General features: G+C 39.5%; 2 protein-coding genes across 2 annotated transcripts in view; one reads left to right on the plus strand and one right to left on the minus strand.

Annotated features, from left to right (window-relative positions):
• Positions 1–13: 13 nt before the first annotated feature.
• LOC109899379 (retinol dehydrogenase 12-like) lies at positions 14–12,153 on the minus strand. Its single transcript, XM_020494568.2, has 7 exons — positions 11,964–12,153; positions 11,473–11,588; positions 8,896–9,051; positions 5,366–5,470; positions 4,063–4,272; positions 3,655–3,847; positions 14–2,502 (listed from the first exon to the last, which is right to left on the minus strand). Exons 1-7 carry the CDS (start codon positions 11,972–11,974, stop codon positions 2,400–2,402), a joined length of 894 nt encoding a protein of 297 aa, XP_020350157.1. The 5' UTR covers positions 11,975–12,153; the 3' UTR covers positions 14–2,399.
• A 10,115-nt stretch (positions 12,154–22,268) lies between these two features.
• Positions 22,269–23,507, plus strand: part of LOC109899381 (uncharacterized) — a 64,982-nt gene continuing 63,743 nt past the window's right edge. The window contains exons 1-2 of the mRNA XM_031836132.1: positions 22,269–22,514; positions 22,929–23,021. Coding sequence (XP_031691992.1) covers positions 22,960–23,021 — 62 coding nt within the window. The 5' untranslated portion in view covers positions 22,269–22,514; positions 22,929–22,959. The remainder of the gene's footprint in view (positions 22,515–22,928; positions 23,022–23,507) is intronic.

The following is a 23,507-nucleotide window of genomic DNA, read 5'->3' on the forward strand; positions in this document are numbered from 1 at the left end:
ACACTTACAATCATCCTGGTAGATAGATATTTTAATGCTCTATCATAATAGAAAAATAGACCACATTTAACAAGGAAATGACATGATGCTAAAGGCAGCCCTTTGTAATTGTAAGTGTTTAGAAAAATTATAGCATCATTTAAGAAAACTGTTTTCGTTAGAATGTTTTTTTTTTAAACGTAGAAAATATTATTTGAAAGCCACTATACAGTGGAAACTCATTATGAAATCCGAAGTAGGTAAATACCCCTAAAGGGGAAGTCTGTATTTGAAACAGTAACAAAGCGACAATCCCGCCACTGATTTAGTAAAGAGCTGAGGGATGGGGCTGGGTTAATGTCACCACTCTCAAATTCAGAGCTATTTGCAAGGACTGACCACCCATGGTATCAATATTATAGTTTTAACCATGGTTTGAGGCTATACAGTGTTTGTTAAAAATGACATAGTTTTACTCTATTGCTTGTAAACAATCTCATATTTTGGGTTTTGATGGAGTACGGCAGTTGAACTGAGCTCATTAGGCATTCAAGTTATATTGGGTATACAGCACCATTCAAAAGTTTGGACACACCTACTCATTCCAGGGTTTTTCTTAATTGTTTTACTATTTTCTACATTGTAGAATAATAGTGAAGACATATGAAGTGACACACAGGGAATTATGTAGCAACCAAAAAAGTGTTAAACAAATCAAAATCTATTTTTTTATTTGATATCGTCCAAAGTAGCCACCCTTTGCCTTGATGACAGCTTTTCACATTCTCTCAACCAGCTTCATGGGGTAGTCACCTGGAATGCATTTCAATTAAGAGGTGTGCCTTGTTAAAAGTTCATTTGTGGAATTTATTTTCTTCTTACTGCATTTGAACCAATCAGTTGTGTTGTGACAAGGTAGGGTGGTATACAGAAAATAGCCCTATTTGGTAAAAGACCAAGTCCATATTACGGCAAGAACAGCTCAAATAAGCCAAGCGAAATGACAGTCCATCATTACTTTAAGACATGAAGGTCAGTCAATTCTGAACATTTCAAGAACTTTTACATTTTCTTAATGTGCAGTCGCATAAACCATAAAGCACAATGATGAAACTGGCTCTCATGAGGACCGCCACAGGAAAGGAAGACCCAGAGTTACCTCTGCTACAGAGGATAATTTCATTAGAGTTAACTGCACCTCAGTAACAGACACATTTCCAAATCATCTGTTCAGAGGATACGGTGTGAATCGGGCCATGGTCAAATTGCTGCAAAGAAAACACTAAAGGACACCAAAAATAAAAAGAGACTTGCTTGGGCCAAGAAACACCAGCAATGGACATTAGACCAGTGGAAATCTGTCCTTTGGTCTGATGAGTCCAAATTTGAGATGTTTGGTTCCAACTGCCGGGTCTTTCTGAAACATAGATTAGGTGAATGATCTCATGTGTGGTTCCCACCATGAAGTATGGAGGAGGTGTGATGGTGCTTTGCGGGTGACACGGTCTGTGATTTATTTAGAATTGAAAGGCACACTTAACCAGCATGGCTACCACAGCATTCTGCAGCTATACACCATCCCATCTGGTTAGCGCTTAGTGGGACTATAATTTGTTTTTCAACAGGACAATGACCCAGTTACACCTCCAGGCTGTGTAAGGGCTCTTTGACCAAGGAAAGTGATGGTGTGCTGCATGAGATGACCTGGTCTTCAATCACCCAACCTAAACCCAATTGAGATGGTTTGGGAAGTGTTGGACCGCATAATGAAGGAAAAGCAGCAAACAAGTGCTCAGCATCATTTTTATGTGGGAACTCCTTCAAGCTGGTTGAGAGAATGCCAAGAGCGTGCAAAGCTGTCATCAAGGCAAAGAGTGGCTACTGGTTACTAAGTGATTCCATGTGTGTTATTTCATAGTTTTGATGTCTTCACTATTATTCTACAATGTAGAACATAGTAAAATAAAGAAAAACCCTTGAATGAGTAGGTGTGTTCAAACTTGACTGGTACTGTATATCAACACACACAGTAATTATATATATTAATTTAAAAGTCCAAAAATTGATGGAGCAGTTACAGATTAGTGATTTAATGTTAGTGTGATAACTTACTTATCGACAATAAACAGCAGTCTAATAATGTACAATATTATATGACTATGTGTACAGTACGGTAAAAAAAACAACCATATATTCCATCTCAAATGCCAGTGGCAATGAACCATGTTAAATTGTATTTTGTATGTTACATCTACAAGTACTGTCAACTACATCATTTCAATTAATATACCACATCATAATATGATATGTTGGAATGTATCCATGGGACAAAGGACTTTCATTTAAGATGCTGTACATGTGTTGTATTCTTCATTGCTCATACATCTCAAAATGTAAACCATACACCTTTTGGGAGTTATTCAATCCCATGACAGAGAAAGCATCCGGCAGCTTAGCTCCCACAGTTTCTGGGCCGTGTCATCGTCTGAAGCAGAGCTTGAGCAGTTGGCTGGTGCGCAGTCACTGTGGGCACACAGACAAGACGATCATGTGTCTAATACCGTTTAATAGAAAATACTACATACAAATGCAACAATATTAGAAGAAATGACATGTATTGATGAAGCCGGAAGAATCACACTCATCGATGTATTCTTTCAAACTAAATATCCTGCAGGTGCATATCGACTGAGTATACCTAACTTTAGGAATACCTTCCTATACTGAATAAAAACATAAAAAACGCAACATGCAAGAATTTCATTGATTTTACTGAGTTACAGTTCATATAAGGAAATCAGTCAACTGAAATAAATAAATTAGGCTCTAATCTACAGATTTCACAAGACTTTGAATACAGATATTCATCTGTTGGTCATAGATACCTTCAAAAAATAAAATAAAAATCATCCTATCATCCAGAAGGCGAGGTCAGTACAGGTGCATCAAAGCTGGGACCGAGAGACTGAAAAACAGCTTCTATCTCAAGGCCATCAGACTGTTAAACAGCCACCACTAACATTGAGTGGCTGCTGTCAACACACTGACTCAACTCTCCAGGTTTTTATGCGTATGGGAAATGTCTGGGTGTCTTTTATTTCAGCTCATGAAACCAACACTTTACATGTTGCGTTTATATTTTTGTTCAGTGTAATATTAATTTCTCCCTCCTTTGCCCTCAGAACAACCTCAATTCATCAGGGCATGGACTCTACAAGGTGTTGAAAGCGTTCCACAGGGATGCTGGCCCATGTTGACTCCAATGCTTACCATAGTTGTGTCAAGTTGGCTGGATGTCCTTTGGGTGGTGGACCAATTTTGATACACACAGGAAACGGTTGAGCATGGAAAAACCCAGCAGCATTGTAGTTCTTGCCACAAACCGGTGCGCCTGGAACCTACTACCATACCCCCGTTCAAAAGGCACTTAAATATTTTGTCTTGCCCATTCACACTGAATGGCACACATACAGAATCCATGTCTTAATTGTATCAATGCTTAAAAAATGTAAAATCCTTCTTTAACTGGTCTCCTCCTCTTTATCTACACTGATTGAGGTGGATTTAATAAACGACATCAATAAATGATCATAGCTTTCACCTAGATTCACCTGGTCAGTCGATGTCAAGGAAAGAGCAGGTGTTCATACATATATATATATTACACACACACACCTGTAATATCCACCACTCTCAGTTTCCAGTTCAGGTGCCACAGCACAGTAGATAGTGGTCTGAGCTCCTTGCACGGATGTCTTGGTGAAGGGACTGATCATCTTCATGATAGCTGCCTGAGGTGCGCTAAGGTGCCGCCACAGGTCAGTCTGAACCACACCAGGGTGGAGGGAGTATGCCGTCACACCAGTGTCTGATAGAGGACAATTCAATTCAATACTTTTGACAAAAGGGTTGCAGCTTCAAACACCCTTCAGAAATCCTGTGGTAGCACTTTATTTTACAATAACAGATATGACCAGGCATTTGTTATGAATTTACATGGTAAAATGGTAATCATGCAGTAATAACATAATATTCATTATTGTTTGATTCTTTGGAACTGCAAAGTAGTAGACAAACCCAAACCTTGTAGCTTCTTGGCCAGGGAGCGGGTGAAGAGGACGTTAGCTAGCTTGCTCTGGCTGTACGCTTTCTTCTTGTCATAGCCCTTCTCACTGTTGATGTCGTCCAGGTTGATGGTGCCCCAGGAATGAGCCATGGAGGACACATTGATGATCCTGGCCGGGGTCGACCTTTTGATCAGGTCAACCAATAAGTGGGTCAACAGGAAGTGACCTAAGTGACAAGATGGAGTGCTTTGAAAGCATTTGATTGGTAGATTTGATGTTGATTCGTTGTATTGGATTCATGCATTTGAACTGTGGTTGTGCAAAAATCATATTCTGGTGATGGTCACCTTCAATCCAGTGTATTAGTTAGTATCACTTGTGATCTGACCTTTCATTACATCTCCTCTATACAACTTTAAAATGTGTCGGTCTGAACTTATCAGTCATAAGAAAGACAATAACTGAATTCATCATCGCACTTCCTTATGTTACAGGTGGGTTAGCTGACAACATCACAAAAAAAAGATGTGTGCGCTTCCATGGGGCAGAAGTCAGCCTGTGGTGGTTATGGATGCTAGCAAGAAACTGCCATGTGGGGAATCGTAAGTGGCTCGTTTCATCTTGTTCTTGACACCAAGTCTTGTTTTGAGGTGTTTTGACTGATTTCATGTCAATGTTAATATGGCCCCAAAAATACGCTACAGTAGCTAGCTAACCAACAACTGTACCAATGTATTTGAGCGATAACAAGTGCTCATTGTGAAAATGTATTTACGTTTTCAATAAACATTGGAGACACAAAATAGCTTACATGTTGTAAACAATCTAAGCCAACCCAGTTCGCTGTTCCCCATTAGTTGCGCCTGCGTCTGTTTTGCTACTAAAAATACAACCTGTCTACAGCTGCACGGCTTCCTTGGACAGAGATTTACATAAAGCGTAAAACTGTAGAAAAATATCAATAATAGGAGATCAGTACGTACAAGTCACGACTTGTATGAAATGCTGTGTGGTATGGAACTTTGCCTTTGGTGTGAATCACATGCATTCATCCATGTGGTTAATCATTAGGAAATGATACATTTATTTAGTGAGACGTCTGTCAAAATATAACCACATTTCTGTCCCCAAAAAGTAATCAGCTACATTGGCACTTCCTTATGGGAATGGGTAACGTTACTAGTACAGCCGTTTCGCAGTTAAACACTCATCTCATTTATCAATGATATCTTGTACGTTCTTGCCCTTTTAGAATCATGTGAGGTCTGGCCAAAAGGGGAATTTTATTCCGCTTCCTTGTGCTACATAGTTTCACTTACCCATGTGGTTGACGCCAATCTGCATTTCAAATCCATCAGCTGTTTTCCCATAAGGACACACCATGACGCCAGCATTGTTGATGAGGATGTTGAGTTTCGTCTCCTCTACAGAAAATAATATTAAACATTTTAAACGTCTAACTGTTGGTCAGGAGTGCAAATGAATCAATCCATTAAGTTGTGATACAATCAAGCCTGGATATGTTGAAGAGAGCATCTGAGGTTTGCATTAAGCAGGTGGCTATGGGAAAATAACAAGCAGTATAGGGTAAATCCATTTCAATTCAATACCTTTTTAACAGCATTCCTTTTGGATTTTAACTAAATGTTCCATACATGTTTGTCCGTGGAAGTGGTCAGAAAGTGACTATTTGGACCAGAATTGCAAAAAGAGATAAAAAGGTGCTCAAAGTTGATCCATTTGGCATTCCCCACAATACCATGAGACATCCATTACCACTGGAAATGAGAAATGATTGAGATCATTTAAAAACTTAGCGTTGTCAAACTATTTTACATCTTGAAGAAACATTTTCATAGAAATTGACATCTAAAAACAACACAGATATTTTTCATATTCGCATATGTTGTAGCTTCGACCCCATTTCACATCTGAGGTTTTTGTGTTGTGCCCCGCCATCAAAACGAACACAGGGTGGGTTCATTTCCATCATATAAATAGAACTCATAGAATGGACCTATACATTCAGACCACTGTAATATAGCTGGTGCACCATTGAAAATGTACATTAAATTGACATTTTAACTTCTAAGTACTGCCACAAAGATGACCGCCGGTCCACCCACTGTCGAAAGGCAACTTAAAATGGTCATGTCTATTCTATTATCTATATTTCAATAGGTTTCTTATAGAGTATAGACAGTATAAGTTCAAACAGATATTCCCATTCAGGTCAACATTCTTCTCCAACCATCATTGTCAAATCAAATTTTATTTGTCACATACAAGTATTTATCAGATGTTATTGCAGGTGTAGCGAAATACTTGTGTTTCTAGCTCCAACAGTGCAGTAATAGCTAACAAGTAATATCTAACAATACCCACAATCCAAGTAAAGGAATTAAGAATATATAAATATTTAGATGAACAATGAGCGCCATAGACTAAGATACAGTAGAATAGGACAGAATACAGTATATATGAGATGAGTAATGCAAAATATGTAAACATTACTTTCAAAGTGACTAGTGTTCCAATTATGAAAAGTGGCCAGTGATTTCAAATCTATGTACAGGGCAGCAGCCTCTCATGTGCTAGTGATGGCTATTTAACAGTCTGATGGCCTTGAGATAGAAGCTGATTTCAGTCTCTTGGTCCCAGCTTTGATGCACCTGTACTGACCGCGCTTTCTGGATGATAGCGGGGTGAACAGGCAGTGGCTCAGGTGGTTTTTGTCCTTGATTATATTTTTGTCCTTCCTGTGACATTTGGTACTGTAGGTGTCCTGGAGGGCAGGTAGCTTGCCCCCAGTGATGCGTTGTGCAGATCGCACCACCCTCTGGAGAGCCCTGCGATTGTGGGAGGTGCAGTTGCCATTCCAGGCTGTGATAGCCCGACAGGAGGCTCTCAATTGTGCATCTGTAAAAGTTTGAGGGTTTTAGGTGACAAGCCAAATTTCTTCTGCCTCCTAAGGTTGAAGAGGCGCTGTTGCACCTTCTTCGCCACACTGTGTGTGGGTGGACCATTTTAGTTTATCAGTGATGTGTACACCGAGGAACATGAAGCTTTCCACCTTCTCCACTGCGTTCCCGCCAATGTTGATAGGGGGGTGCGCCCTCTGCTGTTTCCTGAAGTCCACGATCAGCTTCTTTGTTTTGTTGATGTTGGGTGAGAGGTTATTTTCCTGGTACTATACTCCCATGGCCCTCACCTCCTCCCTTTAGGTGGTCTCGTCATTGTTGGTAATCAGGCCTACTACTGTTGCGTCGTCTGAAAAGTTTGAGGCGTGCGTGGCCACGCAGTCAATGGTGAACAGGGAGTACAGGAGGGGGCTGAGCAAGCATCCTTGTGGGGCCCCAGTGTTGAGGATCAGCGAAGTGGAGATGTTGTTTCCTACCTTCACCACCTGGGGGCGGCCCGTCAGGAAGTCCAGGACCCAGTTGCACAGGACAGGGTTCAGACCCAGGGCATCGAGCTTAATGATGAGGTTAGAGGGTACTATGGTGTTGAATGCTGAGCTATAGTCAATGAGCAGCATTCTTACATAGGTATGATGGGATAGAGCAGTGTGCCGTGCTATGGAGATGCATCGTCTGTGGATCTGTTGGGGCAGTAAGCAAATTAAAGTGGGTCTATAGTGACAGGTAGGGTAGAGGTGATATGATCCTTGAATAGTCTCTCAAAGCACTTCATGATGACAGAAGTGAGTGCTACGGGGCGATAGTCATTTAGTTCAGTTACCTTTGCTTTCTTGGGTACGTGAACAATGGTGGACATCTTGAAACATTTGGGGACAACAGACTGGGATAGGGAGAGATGAATATGTCCATAAACACTCCAGCCAGATGGTCTGCGCATGCTCGGAGGACGTGGCTAGGGATGCCGTCTGGGCCGGCAGCCTTGCGAGGGTTAACACACTTAAATGTCTTACTCACATCAGCCACGGAGAAGGAGAGCCCACAGTCCTTTGTAGCGTGCTGCATCGGTGGCACTGTGTTCTCCTCATAGCGGGCAAAGGGGGCGTTTAGCTTGTCCGGAAGCAAGAAATCGGTGTCCATGACGTGGCTTGTTTTCCCTTTGTAGTCCGTGATTGTCTGTAGACTCTGCCACATACATCTTGTGTCTGAGCCGTTGAATTGCGACTCCACTCTGTCTCTATACTGACGTTTTGCCTGTTTGAGTGCCTTGTATTCGGCCAAATTCCCAGTCACCTTGCCATGGTTAAATTCGATGGTTTGCACATTCAGGTTTGAACTAATGTTGCCATCTATCCACGGTTTCTGGTTAGGGTAGGTTTTAATAGTCAGTGGGTACAACATCTCCTATACACATCCTGATAAACTCAGTCACCGTATCAGTATATTCATCTATGTTGTTCTCGTAAGTTACCCGGAACACATTCCAGTCGCGTGATCAAAACAATCTTGAAGCATGGATTCCAATTGGTCAGACCAGTGTTGAATTGTGGTACCATTTGAAAGTTTAAAATGTACTAAAATGGGAATGACATTTTTTCTGTCAAAACATGACACCCACACTGTATTCAAGAGCATGTTGTGTCTCAACCTATGGCAGGCACAACACAAAAACCTTCATGTAAAATAGGGTCTAAGCTACAACATATGCAAATAATAATAAAAGTTTTTATAAATCTGAGTTTACACATTTTTAGATAGACATTTCTGAGCACAACTACAATGGGCAAATATGTATGGAAGGTTTTTGTTCAAATCAAAAGGGGTGCTGTCAAAAAAAGTGAATGAATTCAAATGCATTTTCCCTATAGAGATTCCATGTGGAGTAACTAAGCAACTGAAAAAAAGTTAAGTCATGTCTTATTCTCCCTCACCCTTGTTAATGGTCTCTGCAAACTCGCAGATGGACTTGGTGTCTGACAAATCAAGCTTCTTGATGACAACATTTTGGCTACCAGAGCCTTCTATGACTTCTTTCAGGGCCCCCTCAGCTTTCTCCATGTCTCTGCAGGCCATGATTATCCTGGCCCCTATGAAGAAATTGTGGGGGGAATATTATTAGATTATTCCAGCTCAATCAGAATTCAACTCAGGATGTCAATCATACAGGCTTTTCAGGAGGATATTGGACAGAACATTCATATCTACATTAAAAAATATATATATTAGAAAATGTAAGAATCTTACAAATAAGAACCATTAGCAACCCCTGCTGGACAGTCACACACACACACCAACAAGCCTGTCTGGCATAAGATGCTACCCAGTGGTGTATTGCTATTTTTTAGGTGATTTTATTAATCATTTAAAAAAGTAAATGTGTCATCATTTCCTCAAAGTTTGTACCGACAGATGTATCCAATTGAATAGCATATCATTATAGAATATGCATAAAATGCATCCTCTGCCTACACATATCTCAATCAGTTTCATGGGAATAAGCATTTATATATTCTTGAATGACTATTTTGCGAGTGAATTAGAGGAGATGGTGTTAAACTATTAGCCTTTCTTGTATTTTGTTTCAATCAAAGCATAGTCCATTTGGAAAGTGTTCAGACCCCTTGACTTTTTCACATTACAGCCTTATTCTAAAATGGATGAAAATTGTATTTTCCCCTCATCAAGCTAAAACACAATACCCCATGATGACAAAGCAAAAACAGGTTTAGAAATTTTAGCAAATGTATATCTAAAAATTATATATCTCACATTTACATAAGTATTCAGACCCTTTACTCAGTACTTTGTTGAAGCATATTCAGCAGCTATTACAGCTTTGAGTCTTCTTGGGTATGACACTACAAGCTTGGCACTCCTGTATTTGGGGAGTTTCTCCCATTCTTCTCTGCAGATCCTCAAGCTCTGTCAGGTTGGACGGGGAGCGTCGCGGCACAGCTATTTTCAGGTCTCTCCAGAGATGTTCGATCGGGTTCAAGTCCGGACTCTGGCAAGTCCGGACTCTGGCTGGACCACTCAAGGACATTCAGCAACTTGTCCCGAAGCCACTCCTGCGTTGTCTTGGCTGTGTTTTCTTAGGGTCAATGTCCTGTTGGAAGGTGAACCTTCTCCCCAGTCTGAGGTCCTGAGCACTCTAGAGAAGGTTTTCATGGAGCTCTGTACTTTGCTCCCTTCATCTTTCCCTCGATCCTGACTAGTCTCACTGTCCCTGCCTCTGAAAAACATCCCCACAGCATGATGCTGCCACCACTATGCTTCACCGTAGAGATGGTGCCAGGTTTCCTCCATATGTGATGCTTGGCATTCAGGCCAAATAGTTCAATCTTGGTTTCATCTGACCAGAGAACCTGGTTTCTCATGGTCTCAGACTTTAGGTGCCTTTTGGCAAACTCCAAGCGGGCTGTCATGTGCCTTTACTGAGGAGTGGCTTCCGTCTGGCCACTCTACCATAAAGGCCTGATTGGTGGAATGCTGCAGAGATGGTTGTCCTTCTGGAAAGTTCTCCACAGAGGAACTCTGAATACTTTACGAATGCACTGAATATCCTGCCAAGTGGCTCTGAGCTGTCTGTTTAAACTACCAGCACACAGCTCAGACACCCATGCATACCCCACAACAGGCACATGAGAAAACTATTCAGCTTCAGCTAATCATCCTAAAATCTCATTAGAAACGAGGAGGAGTTGTTGGTGTAACAGTAATGTTACAGGCTTACTATGCCATGGTATTTGGTTCTGTTATGTAAAATGCTAATGAATCATTATGTGATCGTGCGAGACATTGATTCAGCTTTAATCTAATTTTACTAAATGATCACCGTAGTTAGAAGTGGTCATTTATTTGTAATAATAATGATCTTCTATTTGTAATAATAATAATTGATGAGTATGACTATTAGGCGTAGGCAACAGATCATTAGTCATTTTAAGCGATTGGAGGCCCCTTCCTGGAGCTGAAAGGAAGTGAACATAAATCATTGCACAGACACCAGAGAGAAGACAGGGAAGAAACCACCATCTACCTACTACACAGATTTATTTGGTTTGTCATCCTATAGTTTTTCATGAAATTTTGGTAATTAATCAAATTTATTTACAATGAATCAGAATTCATTTTCCAGAAATAGTTTTACCAGCTCCGCTCCTCCGCGCTCAAGCAGCATATACTACTACTACTACTGCATGTTGTATTATGATTACATAGAAGCTTCAGCAAATTGATGAGAATCCGTAATACAACTGATTCTACAAATTGCAAACTATGATCAGTTGATCGTGTGTTTCACTGCTTGGCATCCATGAGCAAATATGGGCTCCAATGTGTTTTTGACTAGGAAGCGAGGAGAGAGGATTTGAGGAATCAGGAAAAGACCAATTGAGAAATAGCCCAAGACACATTCAACAGGTCATGGTGAAACATCTTGCATAACTGTTACAACACATTCCTGTATGGAAACGTCATCATGGATTTATGTATCACTGTAGGTCTACCTCTCTTTGCCAGGTCCAGCGCTGTCTCTTTGCCAATACCAGTGTTGGCTCCAGTTATGAGCACTGTTTTGCCATCAAGTCTGTCTGTGGATGACCATGTTCTCCGGAAGAGATATCTAAGACATTGAGGGAAATCACTATGACTCAGTAGGCCATAGGGTGTGGACCCCTGACAATAAAAAAAAAGTGCGGAACAACTCTACCTACAAGGATAACGAATTTAAATGGAAAGACAATTTTCCAACCACTGTTGAGCTAACATTAGAGAAATATAAACGTTAGGTAATTATCCACACAAATGCCAACAAGTCAGGCTATGGCAGTTTTGATAACATAAGTAACGTTATACACAAATATTATCCACAACATAAGCAGCTCAGTGATTATACTATACGTACTTCTTGATCGGGTACAATTCGTTGTGAAATAGATACAAGTTAGTAAATTTGCCTATGCCAGAACAACATTTAAATAATTGCCGCTATACTCACCCAAACGGCATTTCGAAGCAGAGCTACAAATGATGGTACTGAAATAATTCCGAACTCTTAATCCTCAATTGATTCGCCTATATTGAAATCAATACACCCGCATTTGCATCCAATATTTCTCATCTGATTTACAGCCAAGCTTCGACAGCATGTCAAAAGTAAAATTCTACTCATTAGCAGATAACGTTGATGAATGCGGAAGCAGACGTTTCATTGGCTGTCACTGTGTCACACGGGTGATTTTAGCCAATACAATCGTTGCAGGGAAATACAATACTTGTATTTTGACGAGACATGAGGCAATTCTGATACCTGGCCACAAGAAACAACAAGAAAAAGAAGAGTATAATACACTTTTTTTTAATAGAAATAATATATATATTTTTAGATAAAGGTACATTTTCTACCAAACATTTGTTGTATTTATATTTATATTTAATATGGATCCCCATTAGCCAAGGCAGCAGCTGCTCTTCCTGGGGTCCAGCAAAAATTAAGGCAGATATCATTTTTACAACATATACATTTCACAACACATTAAGTGTGTGCCCACATGCCAATACTCTACTACCACATATCTACAACATAAAATCTATGTGTACCTGTGTGTATAGTGCATATGTTATTGTGTGTGCATGCATGCGTGCGTGTGTCTGTGCATGTCTCTTCACAGTCCCCACTGTTCCATAAGGTGTATTTCATCAGTTTTTTAAATCTCATTCTACGGTTTGCATGAGTTACTTGATGTGGAATAGAGTTCCATGTAGTCATGGCTCTATGTAGTAATGTGCGTCTCCCATAACCTGTTCTGGACTTGGGGACTGTGAAGAGACCTCAGGTGGCATGTCTTGTGGGTTATGCATGGGTGTCTGAGCTGTGTGCTAATAGATTAGATAGACAGCTCAGTGCATTTCATATGTCAATACTTTTCAGAAATACAAGTAGTGATGCAGTTGATCTCTTCTCTACTTTGAGCCAGGAATGTTAGCTCTCTGTGTACATTTAAGGGTCAGCCATGCTGCCCTGTTCTGGGCCAATTATGATTTTCCTCTTTGTGGCATCTGACCACACGACTGGACAGTAGTCCAGGTGCAATAAAACTAGGGCCTGTAGGACCTGCCATGTTGATAGCATTGTCAAGAAGGCAAAGCTGCGCTTTATAACGGACAGACCTCTCCACATCTTAGATACTGTTGCATCAATATGTTTTGACCATGACCGTTTGCAATCCAGGGTTACTCCAAGCAGTTTAGTTTCCTAATAATAATAATAATTCCTTCAATAATTGTGCCTGCTCCATTAATCAAAATGATGTTTTTATAGTAGTGTAGTAATTGGATGAATAAATAGGCCTATGCATGGGACAGTAGATTAAATACGTATGCTTTGTGTAGGGATGAGGGAAATTAGCTTTAGAAGAATCAACAATGGTATTGTTTCATTGGCTCATAGCTAAGCGACTTAACTCCAAGTTAGAGATATATAACTTAGAGACAGTATATATGTCAAACCTGAAGTTAAGTCCTTTAACAAGTTGGCTCGATGATGCTACCTGTTTGGACTTTTAGCATGCATAACAATGATGAAGTAGTATATCCTTGTGATATATCTGTTATTTAAGCCAATATTTCCTAATGTCTGACTTTTAAAAAGAGTGGGATGAAAGTGCTGAGACATTTCTCATGAGATCACATCGTGTCTTTGGTGATGTAGGTCAACGCCTATCTGTAAAGTTACATGTCAATGTATGTAAATTAAATGCACAAGTAGCTTTAATTCATAGTCAAACATAATTGGGCAAATTCAGGTTGAAGAACTTATTGAAGATATTGACTGATTAAACCTACTTAATCTTTGCACTGCGTGTCCATTAATGCCCACTAGATGGAGTACTTCAATCAATAAAACCTTATTTTGCCTTTCAAATCAAATCAAATTTGTTATTGGTCACATACACATATTTAGCAGATGTTATTGCGGGGTAGCGAATTGCTTGTGTTCCTAGCTTCAACAGTGCAGTAATATCTAACAATTCACAACTAAACACACAATCTAAAAGTAAAGTCATGAGATTAAGAAATATATAAATATTAGGATGAGCAATGTAGGAGTGGCATTGACTAAAATACAGTAGAAAAGAATACAGTATATTCATATGAAATGGGTAAAGCAGTATGTAAACATTTTTAAAGTGACTAGTGTTCCAATATCATTATTATTCCAGAGGGTCTTTCACTTGTTATTACTTTTTTAGCTGTAAAAATTGCTAAACACCACCTTAATTCATGTGCAAGTTGTTGATGAAGAGAAAAATAGTTAATGCAATTCTGATGAAAAGGTGGTCTGGTAGGAAATTGAAAACATTTCAACATGTGAAATGGGGTAAAGCACTGCGATGAAAACATGGGGCTTCATTTGAACTTCATGCTGACTTAGTTCGAGGACAATAGCAAATGGATTATGGACAGGACAGTCACACTAGCTGTGCCAATCATTGCTTTAAGCCTACGGCCATGCTTTCTTGGCATCATATGCCTCTTGTCCTACAGTATGTGTGGTTCATTGACTAAATAGAGGTTTGGATTCTCTCCAGTGCACGCAGCCAGTATGGGCATAGGCATGATGGTGGGTTTTGGAAAGGTGCAGAGACCACTGCTGTGGATACCCCAATCTCTGACACACAGTTTGTGGAAATGTATCCTCTGAGGTTTGTCCATTTTGGGCTCCAATCGCTGTATAAAATGTGTAAGCAATTTTCTGCATCTAAAGCAGCTTGATTGGGAGCCATGTTTTCAGTCACTGTTGCTACTGTTACTGTTTTTCAAGGGCGTTTGAATAATCCGACTGTATGTGTGAGAGTTTTAACGTGTTTCACAAGTCACCTTTTCTACCCGACTTGAAGTTCGAGTTTCGTTCATAGTAGTCAGGATATAACATAGTCTTTGCAGTTGTTGAAGCTTGGTGAAGTGTTACCTGACATGTAGCTTTAGTGACTGCCTGACCCCTCCAACATCATTTTTTGTTGTCATTTCCATATGAGAGAAACCATATGGAAAGAATGTTACATTTTATAACAACGTTCATAAAAATGCAATTTTAGCAGCATTTTTATACACGTTTTATATTAGAACCGCTTATAAATTGCAACGCTTATAATGCTTATCGGTTGTTCCACTAACATGAAATAAATAATAATCTTCAGAGATGATTTTGTCAAGGCAACAAAATAACTAGGGCTTTACAATGATGGTGAGACATGGATACATTTTTTGATGAAGAGGGTGGAAATGTTCCTGGAAGTGACACAGTGTTGATGGAGGGACATGCCAAAATGCTGCATTTTGGCACTTCAGCAAGCCTTTATTCAAATTATTTTTGTTATTGCATTCTCCATGTGTTCTATATTAAAGAGCACTTCATTTAATGTAACAGGCTTAGAGAAGTATATATTGATGCACAATTTCTACTTAAAATATAAAAGGGACACAAAAAGCACTCATTTTGTGGAATGACCCTTATACACGCTCATAAATGTTTATAAATATGTACAAATAATAAAATATTTATGAAATAGGCCTATTAATTATTTTTTTAATGAAAGTTGTTATAAAGTGTTACCCTAATACTAATTTCTGGTATGTTTTTCACTTTATGTCTCATTGTTTATGATGTCTTACTCTCAGACGACACAGATACTATTATGGCCTGTTGTGTTGATTGAAAACAATGACTTAGTGTCGAAAATGTTTCCTTCTGAGCGTTCAGCGTCTGGTGTGTTAGGATACAAAATCATCTTGCGAGGGAAGACCCCATTGACAGCCCAGAAACATTTGGAATGAGTTAGCTTCTTCCTGACATACATATGGGCTTCCTGACATATGGGATACAAATGTAATGAGTCACTCCTCAAAGTGTATTTTCTTGCTATGTAGTTCATTACTTTTTAAGAGACAGTTGTTATTTCTGTGTAATATAGTATGACATAGTACACACCAACCATTTAATTCTAACATTTACGTTTTAGCTAAAGTTCCTTGTGGTTGACACAGATCTTCTGCTGGTAATAGTGAACCCAGAGGGGGTCTCAGCTGTATATCAGATATAAAATTGATAAACCAGATTATTAAGACATTTAACCACGGCTCCAAATCTAGCTTTGAACAGAGCAGATTAGAAGCAGAAACCATCATCACCGGATGGATCTTCCTTTAATTGCTTCCATCCCTGTTTGAGTTAGTTTGTTTTCTAATGGTTCACTCACATTTGTTTTTCATTTGCCAGATTTACAACTTCACTACCGGGAGGACCCCTCCTACTTGATCCAAGATGTCACCCACTAGGGGAAGTTGTCTTGTGTGTCAGTGCAAAATGTGCTGATGGAGGGAAACTGGGTGTCTGTCTGGGTCAGGACCCAGGAGCCTAGGTTCTTCTTTCTGAGTTATGACCTAATGTAAACTGCCACTTGGAGCTCATATCCATGTGTGTGTGCATGAAACACACACATATGGACAATTATCACATTTAATAGAGGTTTGTTCTTTATTGAAGTCATTATCTCACCCTACAGGACAGACAGAAAAACATACAGCACACACAAACACACACTGTTATGGTGTTTTGTGATTTTAGGGATGCAAAATATTAAAAGAGTTTAGAGTGGTGACATGCAGAGCAAATTGGAATCTCAAAGCAGTAGTATACAGTAATGTGTTGAAAGGTTCCAGGTACTCTTTGTGCCAGGTACTCAGAGCACTGCCTAGCATGTTGGCCCAGTGCTGTATCAAAACAGACACCCTGTGAATAACTGATCCCCTCTATTATCACGCCTGACTGCCACTAACAGGACTAGACAATGGAGTTAAAACCATACTGCACCTGAGGCAAAAGCTTTAAAGCCTATAGCGTGTGTGTGTGTGTGTGTGTGTGTGTGTGTGTGTGTGTGTGTGTGTGTGTGTGTGTGTGTGTGTGTGTGTGTGTGTGTGTGTGTGTGTGTGTGTGTGTGTGTGTGTGTGTGTGTGTGTGTGTGTGTGTGTGTGTGTGTGCGTGTGTGCGTGTGTGTGTAAGTGAGAGTGGCAGTACAGCAAAATATTTAAAGCCTGTAGCGTGTGTGTGTGTGTGTGTGTGTGTGTGTGTGTGTGTGTGTGTGTGTGTGTGTGTGTGTGTGTGTGTGTGTGTGTGTGTGTGTGTGTGTGTGTGTGTGTGTGTGTGTGTGTGTGTGTGTGTGTACAACTTCACAGCATGCAGTGGTCTGTTTGATGATAACGTGTGAGACAAAACACGTCAGCGCCAGGTCTTCGGTAGGGTAGCTTAGATCCATTCAAAACAGTGCACCCGGCTTGCAACACAAGCAGAGATGAAAGAGAAGTGTGCAAACGTACAGTACGAAATGTTGACAACTATTTAAAGGTAACAATACAAATAATATGTTTTTTCTTTGTATTTAGTCGGTTATTCTTTAGTCATTCCAGTGGTATTTTTCAATGTCAATTCGAAGTGAAAAGTCTTGGTCTATAGACTCTACATTGTGTATGCCCTCCGGAGGTTTCTTACTGAACCCATTAACCTTGTATCTAGAGATTTACTTCCACTATGTTGCTCCTGGCACATTTGGTCAATCACAAGCCTGTAGAATATAATATCTGTTTATAAATGTACTGTGGATATTTTGTTTGCTTTCATTCTTTCAAAGGATATCATTGAGGCTGTGAATACTTTGTGAGATGTCACAAGTCATTCTTTGTTGCTTTGCTGTCCACTGTCCTTGGTTGTGAATCTCTAGTCTTGATCATTGTCTTTTTAGTTCCATTCTGAGTATTTGACCTCATGTCAAAATGAGTAGTGTATGAGTCATGGGTACACTACTCATTTTGACATGAGGTCAAATACTCAGAATGGAACTAAAAAGGTTGAGAAATAGAACAGAGGCAATATAGACTAAAGATACAAGATAATGTACATTCTCTTCCAACAGTTTCCTGCAGAGTGCTGGTTGATGTGAGTTTGCATACAGGCCTCTTTTACTGAGTTGTGTCATTGAATAGATTAAAGCGATGAAGGGAAGAGGAAGTGGTCAACCTCTCGCTGACCTTTCAGCTCCAGTTAAACATTTTCAAGTCTGCCGCTGACCAGTTGATGACTGGCTTCCAAGTTATGGTTGTTTCTGTAAATGTGGATTTTTACAGAAGTTGGACATTTGTGTTCAAAGGTTAAGAGGTAGATTTTGGAGGACAATATGTTAGTAAGACGTTCTTTGAAGACAGTAATCAGGTTTCCATCCAACCTTTTTATGCGAGTACGTGTTGGGTAAAATAATGTCACGACAGGCCTGACAGAAACAGCAAATTGTTGGTAAACTTTCCAAATGTTGACAAAAACAAAGTAGGCTAAACAAGTTGGGATATTTTTGTGTCTTAAAAATTTCTTATGAAAGAAATGGCGGTGGAAACACTTTTATGCGCAAATATTGATATACCGTAATAACCATCATATCGAATTAAGCTTGGAGTCACGCGATGATATGTTATGTGGTCCTCCCACTATGACTCTGGAAATCATGCAGTTTATTAGGCAACAGGTGACATATTAATAATAATGTAATGATAATGAACCACCGGGTGGGGAAAGTGTACGGTGATGAGCTTGATTCTCCTTTCCAATAAATAATGAGGGTCTTATTCTGGTTACATGATGATTGATTCTTGGCTGCCGTTTAACAAATACAAATTATTTCGCTCTTTTGTCCATAATAATCTCATAATGTAGGCGACACCCGCACTATATATGCTAGCTGTTGGCTAGAGAGCGCGCGTACCAAACCCATCAGTAGAGTTGAAAATGTGATGGAAACTGATTTAATTTGTATATTTTTTTCAGTTCATTAATTTTACCACAAAATAAATTTTTCTGTGCGCCACGTAATCACGCACAGCATAGACTTTTATCTGCAACAAGTCCGTTTTGACGGAAACACGTCTCTGGTGGGCACATTTGCATATTATTTTAATGCAGATTTTAGAATATTTACATGAAAATCTGTCGCCACTTGGATGGAAACCTAGCGAATGTCACCAATGCCTTCTGTCTTGCTGCAGTCAACTTTTCATTTAAGAACGTATGTAAACGCCTCTATGCTTACCGCAAATGTCTCAGGTTATGTTGCTGTGCTTAGTAATTGCTCCCCAAATGACTAAATCAACATAGCATAAAAAATAGAGGCCCTGTACCATCTCGATAGTGCTATGTTGACTTACACGTTCTGCAGATAATGTCTACCAAGCTGCTGCCCACGATTGGAGCAGCCCACTACTTTTAATTATCTAATATATTCAATCAGTCAGTTACACTGAACAGTGATAGCTGTCAAACCCAAGGCTGCTGCATTCACTTATGTGAGTCCTATAGACGGCAGTTTACACTGAAAGCGTTTTTCCATCCCAAAAATGTATTTCAGATAAATACATGTTTTGCAATGCACAAAAAATATATAATCCGGTGTGCGACCCACCTGGACCCCTGTCCCAACCCACAGTTTGAGAACTACTGCTATAGGGTGATGCTAGATCAGCACGATGATGCCCGAGAGGGAACTATTGCTAGAAAATGATTATGCTAAGGGTTTTTGCTGAAATCCTCCTACTGTACATGGGTTATGAAAGTTGTCATAATGGTTTACCCTGTGTGTGTGTGTGTTTGTGTGTGTGCGCGTGTGTATCACGTCACAGCATGCACTGGTCTGCTGACATAATCTTCACCCCCTCCAAAACAGGATTACACAACTGTCATTGTCCAACGGGTGGCATCGTGTGAACACTAACTTTCAGATCAAAACCCACAATGCACTGTGCTCTGACTCACACTCTGTTTAGATTGGTGGAAGGGGGGGAAAAGACAGAACTGGCAAAAAAATACGGAATATATGACATCAAACAATAGTGAAACATAATGACACTTTTACAGCACAATCTCAGGACAAAGAGTGTTAGAAACATACACAGATGTGATATGCCAGGTTTGATAAGGGTTTTTGAATATGAGTGTTAATTTCCGAAGTCCCTTGTGTGGGTCACTAGGAATGGCAGTTGCAATGCATTGCAATTGATGAGACACTAAATGTTCATTCATGTTTATTAGAACTGAATGTTTTGCCACAACATTCAGCTTGAAATCAATGGCAATGCAAAATGAGGGCTTAATCAATGAAGCCCTTCTCCATTCAAAACAGATGACAGCTGGCTTAAAATGGGGCAGCAGTATGGGATGGGTTAATGTCATATATAGAACCATACACTGAGCACTGTCCAGGTTGTGTGCAAAAGGCACGCCTCTGCTACAACGACTCGAGCTTACTAATGCTTGAGCCCAGACTAATCTTAAAGGGACTATGGTTAAGGATGCAGTGGGATTTACTGTACATTGATTCTAAAGCCTGCTATAGCAGTGACTGATTGTGTTGGGAGCCATGATTACTACAAGTTTAGATAACTGGCTAGACTAATTTACCATTCTAAAAATTGTTAGCGGACATGGCTGACATAACCACATTTCGGGAACTTGCACCTTGTGTATTCTACTATTTTGATTCTGAACAGTAAATTGAGACCTTGACCGAGTAAAAAAAAAAGTTTTTTTATTTAAAAAAAACTTTTGTTAAAAAAATGTATAATGTATGTCTGGAGCCGGCCCTGTCAACATCTGGAAACCACCCTGAAGCCAATGTCTGTCATGATCTATCATCACAGAAGACAAGCATTGCACTCCAAGTCCTTCCTGTTGCAGATCTTTTATTTCATGAAGATGGTTCCCACTCTCACCCCACAGGGTGATATAATATGCAGGCATGTGAACTACAGTCAAGCAAGCCGTTGTCTGGAGAGTTGGTGAGCTGGTGTTGTTTAAATGGTTTGTACAGTATCCTACAAGCTTCCTCTTTGAGTTCACTTTCTCTCTCTCTCTCTCTTAACTTAAATCACACAGACACATGGTGGTAGAACCCTCACAAGATGAATCCCTCATTCATTCATCCACTGTGTGTGTTTCCTTTCTCTGTTGTTATTCCACATGCAAGCCTTCCTGAGTGCATTTTCTTACATAGGATTTGTCCTTTTTCTGGGAAGTCAGACTCCATGTTTTATAAATCAGTGTGATAACCTTTTGAGGATAAAGCTTTAATCTGAAATCTGCTTTACAGATGTTTGTGGTCATCTACTTTGCAGTTGCTTCATTCATTAATGGCATGTGTGTTGTGAGCTAGAGAGACAGACAGAGTAAAGTAATTTTTTTACACCCTTTGCATAACATTTACAACATTTGTGTGTTGAGAAAAATAAGTCAAGAACAAGAAACATGGGAGCTAATTAAAATTGGTTTCAAATATTTTAATCACATCAAAGGCCTCCGTTTTCAGTCAGTTACATAACAGTAAATTAATGACAAATGAGGTGAACGTCAAGTTCTCATCAGTGAATATAAAATAGAAATGACATAATAATATACTTTTTGACTTTTTACAGATTAAAAAAACCTAGACAGATCCAATATGACAATCACATCAATTGAATTAAGCGAAAATGATTCGTCACGGACCAAATTAGAGCAGTCTCTCACTGCTCCCTCCAACCTGTCTCTTTGTACAGTATATATAGCCTTACATAAATATTAACCTGTGTACACAAAGGGGCAATAAATTGAATCAAAATGTACGTATAGACTATATAAAATCTCTTAGCATCTGGCAGCGACCTAATGCTAAATGAACTCGACTGCTTGGATTTGTTCTACGTTCGCTGCGTCTTTGTATAGGGCCTATAGCCTAGCCCCGGTTCAAGCTATTTGATCATTTTAAAACCATCATCATACAACACAGCACGCACTTATTAATGGGCTAGTAAACAAAATAAGACATTACTGTACAACATTAAAACTCCTGGCGTATCCTTCGAATGAAACAACCTAGAATAAATGCCAAACGCACCATTCAAACCAAGTTGAGGAGATAGTATATCCAGCAATAGTTGACTGTTTAAAGGTGGTTTTGCGAATCCAAAACGATTCCAGGTAAGTGTCCATGGATATTTCAGTGGCAATATATTTTTCCTAAATGCTTGCTCCAAATATCCTTTCCATTTCGGACAGCGCTCGACAGTAAAAATCTCCCTGCTACATAGAGATTTGTAGTGTGGTGCTTTGCGTGAGATCCCTCCCCTTGTGCTGCTCATAATGTGTCTCTCTCTCTCTGTGTGTGTGTGTGTTAATGTGTGTGCGCGCGCAGTCTGTTTGTGAGGCAGTTGCGTGCGAAGAGCTCGACATGTCATTCAGAGGAATCCGCCACCTGAAACGCGAGGAAGTGAAGGCGACTCAATTCGGTATAAAGCATCAACCACATCTGCCTCGAGCTTTGAAAACATCAGTTCAGAGCTCTGGTTGACGGTTGCTGTATTTTCTCGAGGAATTAGTATTGTTCACGTAGGAAGTGCCGTCTGTAATATACCCATTCAATTTGAATGACCTATCTAACATTATACTGGAATTAAGTAATATTGACAGACCTTCTTGGTAAGTGTTTTAATTTGATGTTTTTTCTTTTTTTGTTCCATGTAGCCTTTTTTAAATGACATTCAACGTTTTATTATGCTACATCATTTATGTATTTGATGCGAATAATTGTAGCGAGAGTTGGCAGCATAGATTTGATTTGTCTATGAATTTGCGCCTTTCATCATATTTACGTTTCACCAGTGTAAACAAAATATTGACGGTGTTTATAACTGTTGAGGACATAGAATTGCATTTATCCTCTTTATTCTTATGACTTTTCTTTCTGATTACCCGATCTTGATAGCATCACTAGACTTATATGAACTGCTTTAGCATAATGTACTTTATGGAGTACATTCGGCTGTTCATTAAACTTTTTGTAGCCAATGTCATATGTGGGACGCTGAAAACTTTTCTCCATCTTCTCTGTAGCGCACCTGTTACCTTAACGGAGCGCAAGACGATGATACCACCGGGAGACTGCATGTATGCGGGCAGGAAAAGAAGGAAGCCCGTTCAAAAACAGTTAAGAATCACACGTTTTCTCCATAATATTATATTTGACGCATGTTGAAAGTTGTTTTTATGGATTTTGTGTTTTTTTTTCTCCTACGTTTTTTTTTGCTGTTGTGATAGCCTACATGGCAGCCAAATAGTCAAATGTAGTTTATTATTTGTGTGATATTTTCGTATTTAAGTAGCATGCAGATACATTAGCTACTGTTATACTACCAACCAAACACTGGACGTTTTTTAAAAACAAAATTAGTAAGATTTGCAAAAGTTTGGACGAATTTAAAATGTTATAGATTTGCTGATGTCATATTTATGCTATTACATATCGAATATTCACATGGCTTTGGGTTGAATTATAAGTAATAGATATAATCAATTTGGATAAATTCATTTTATGTCAAGGTTACTTTTGATATTCAGGTTCTTATTCTTATGGGCATACTATTAGTAAAATCAGTGCCGTTTGCTGTTTTTTAGTGACTGCAGGCAGGAGTC

The sequence above is a fragment of the Oncorhynchus kisutch genome, linkage group LG11, assembly GCF_002021735.2.
Source record: "Oncorhynchus kisutch isolate 150728-3 linkage group LG11, Okis_V2, whole genome shotgun sequence".
Taxonomy (NCBI): domain Eukaryota; kingdom Metazoa; phylum Chordata; class Actinopteri; order Salmoniformes; family Salmonidae; genus Oncorhynchus; species Oncorhynchus kisutch.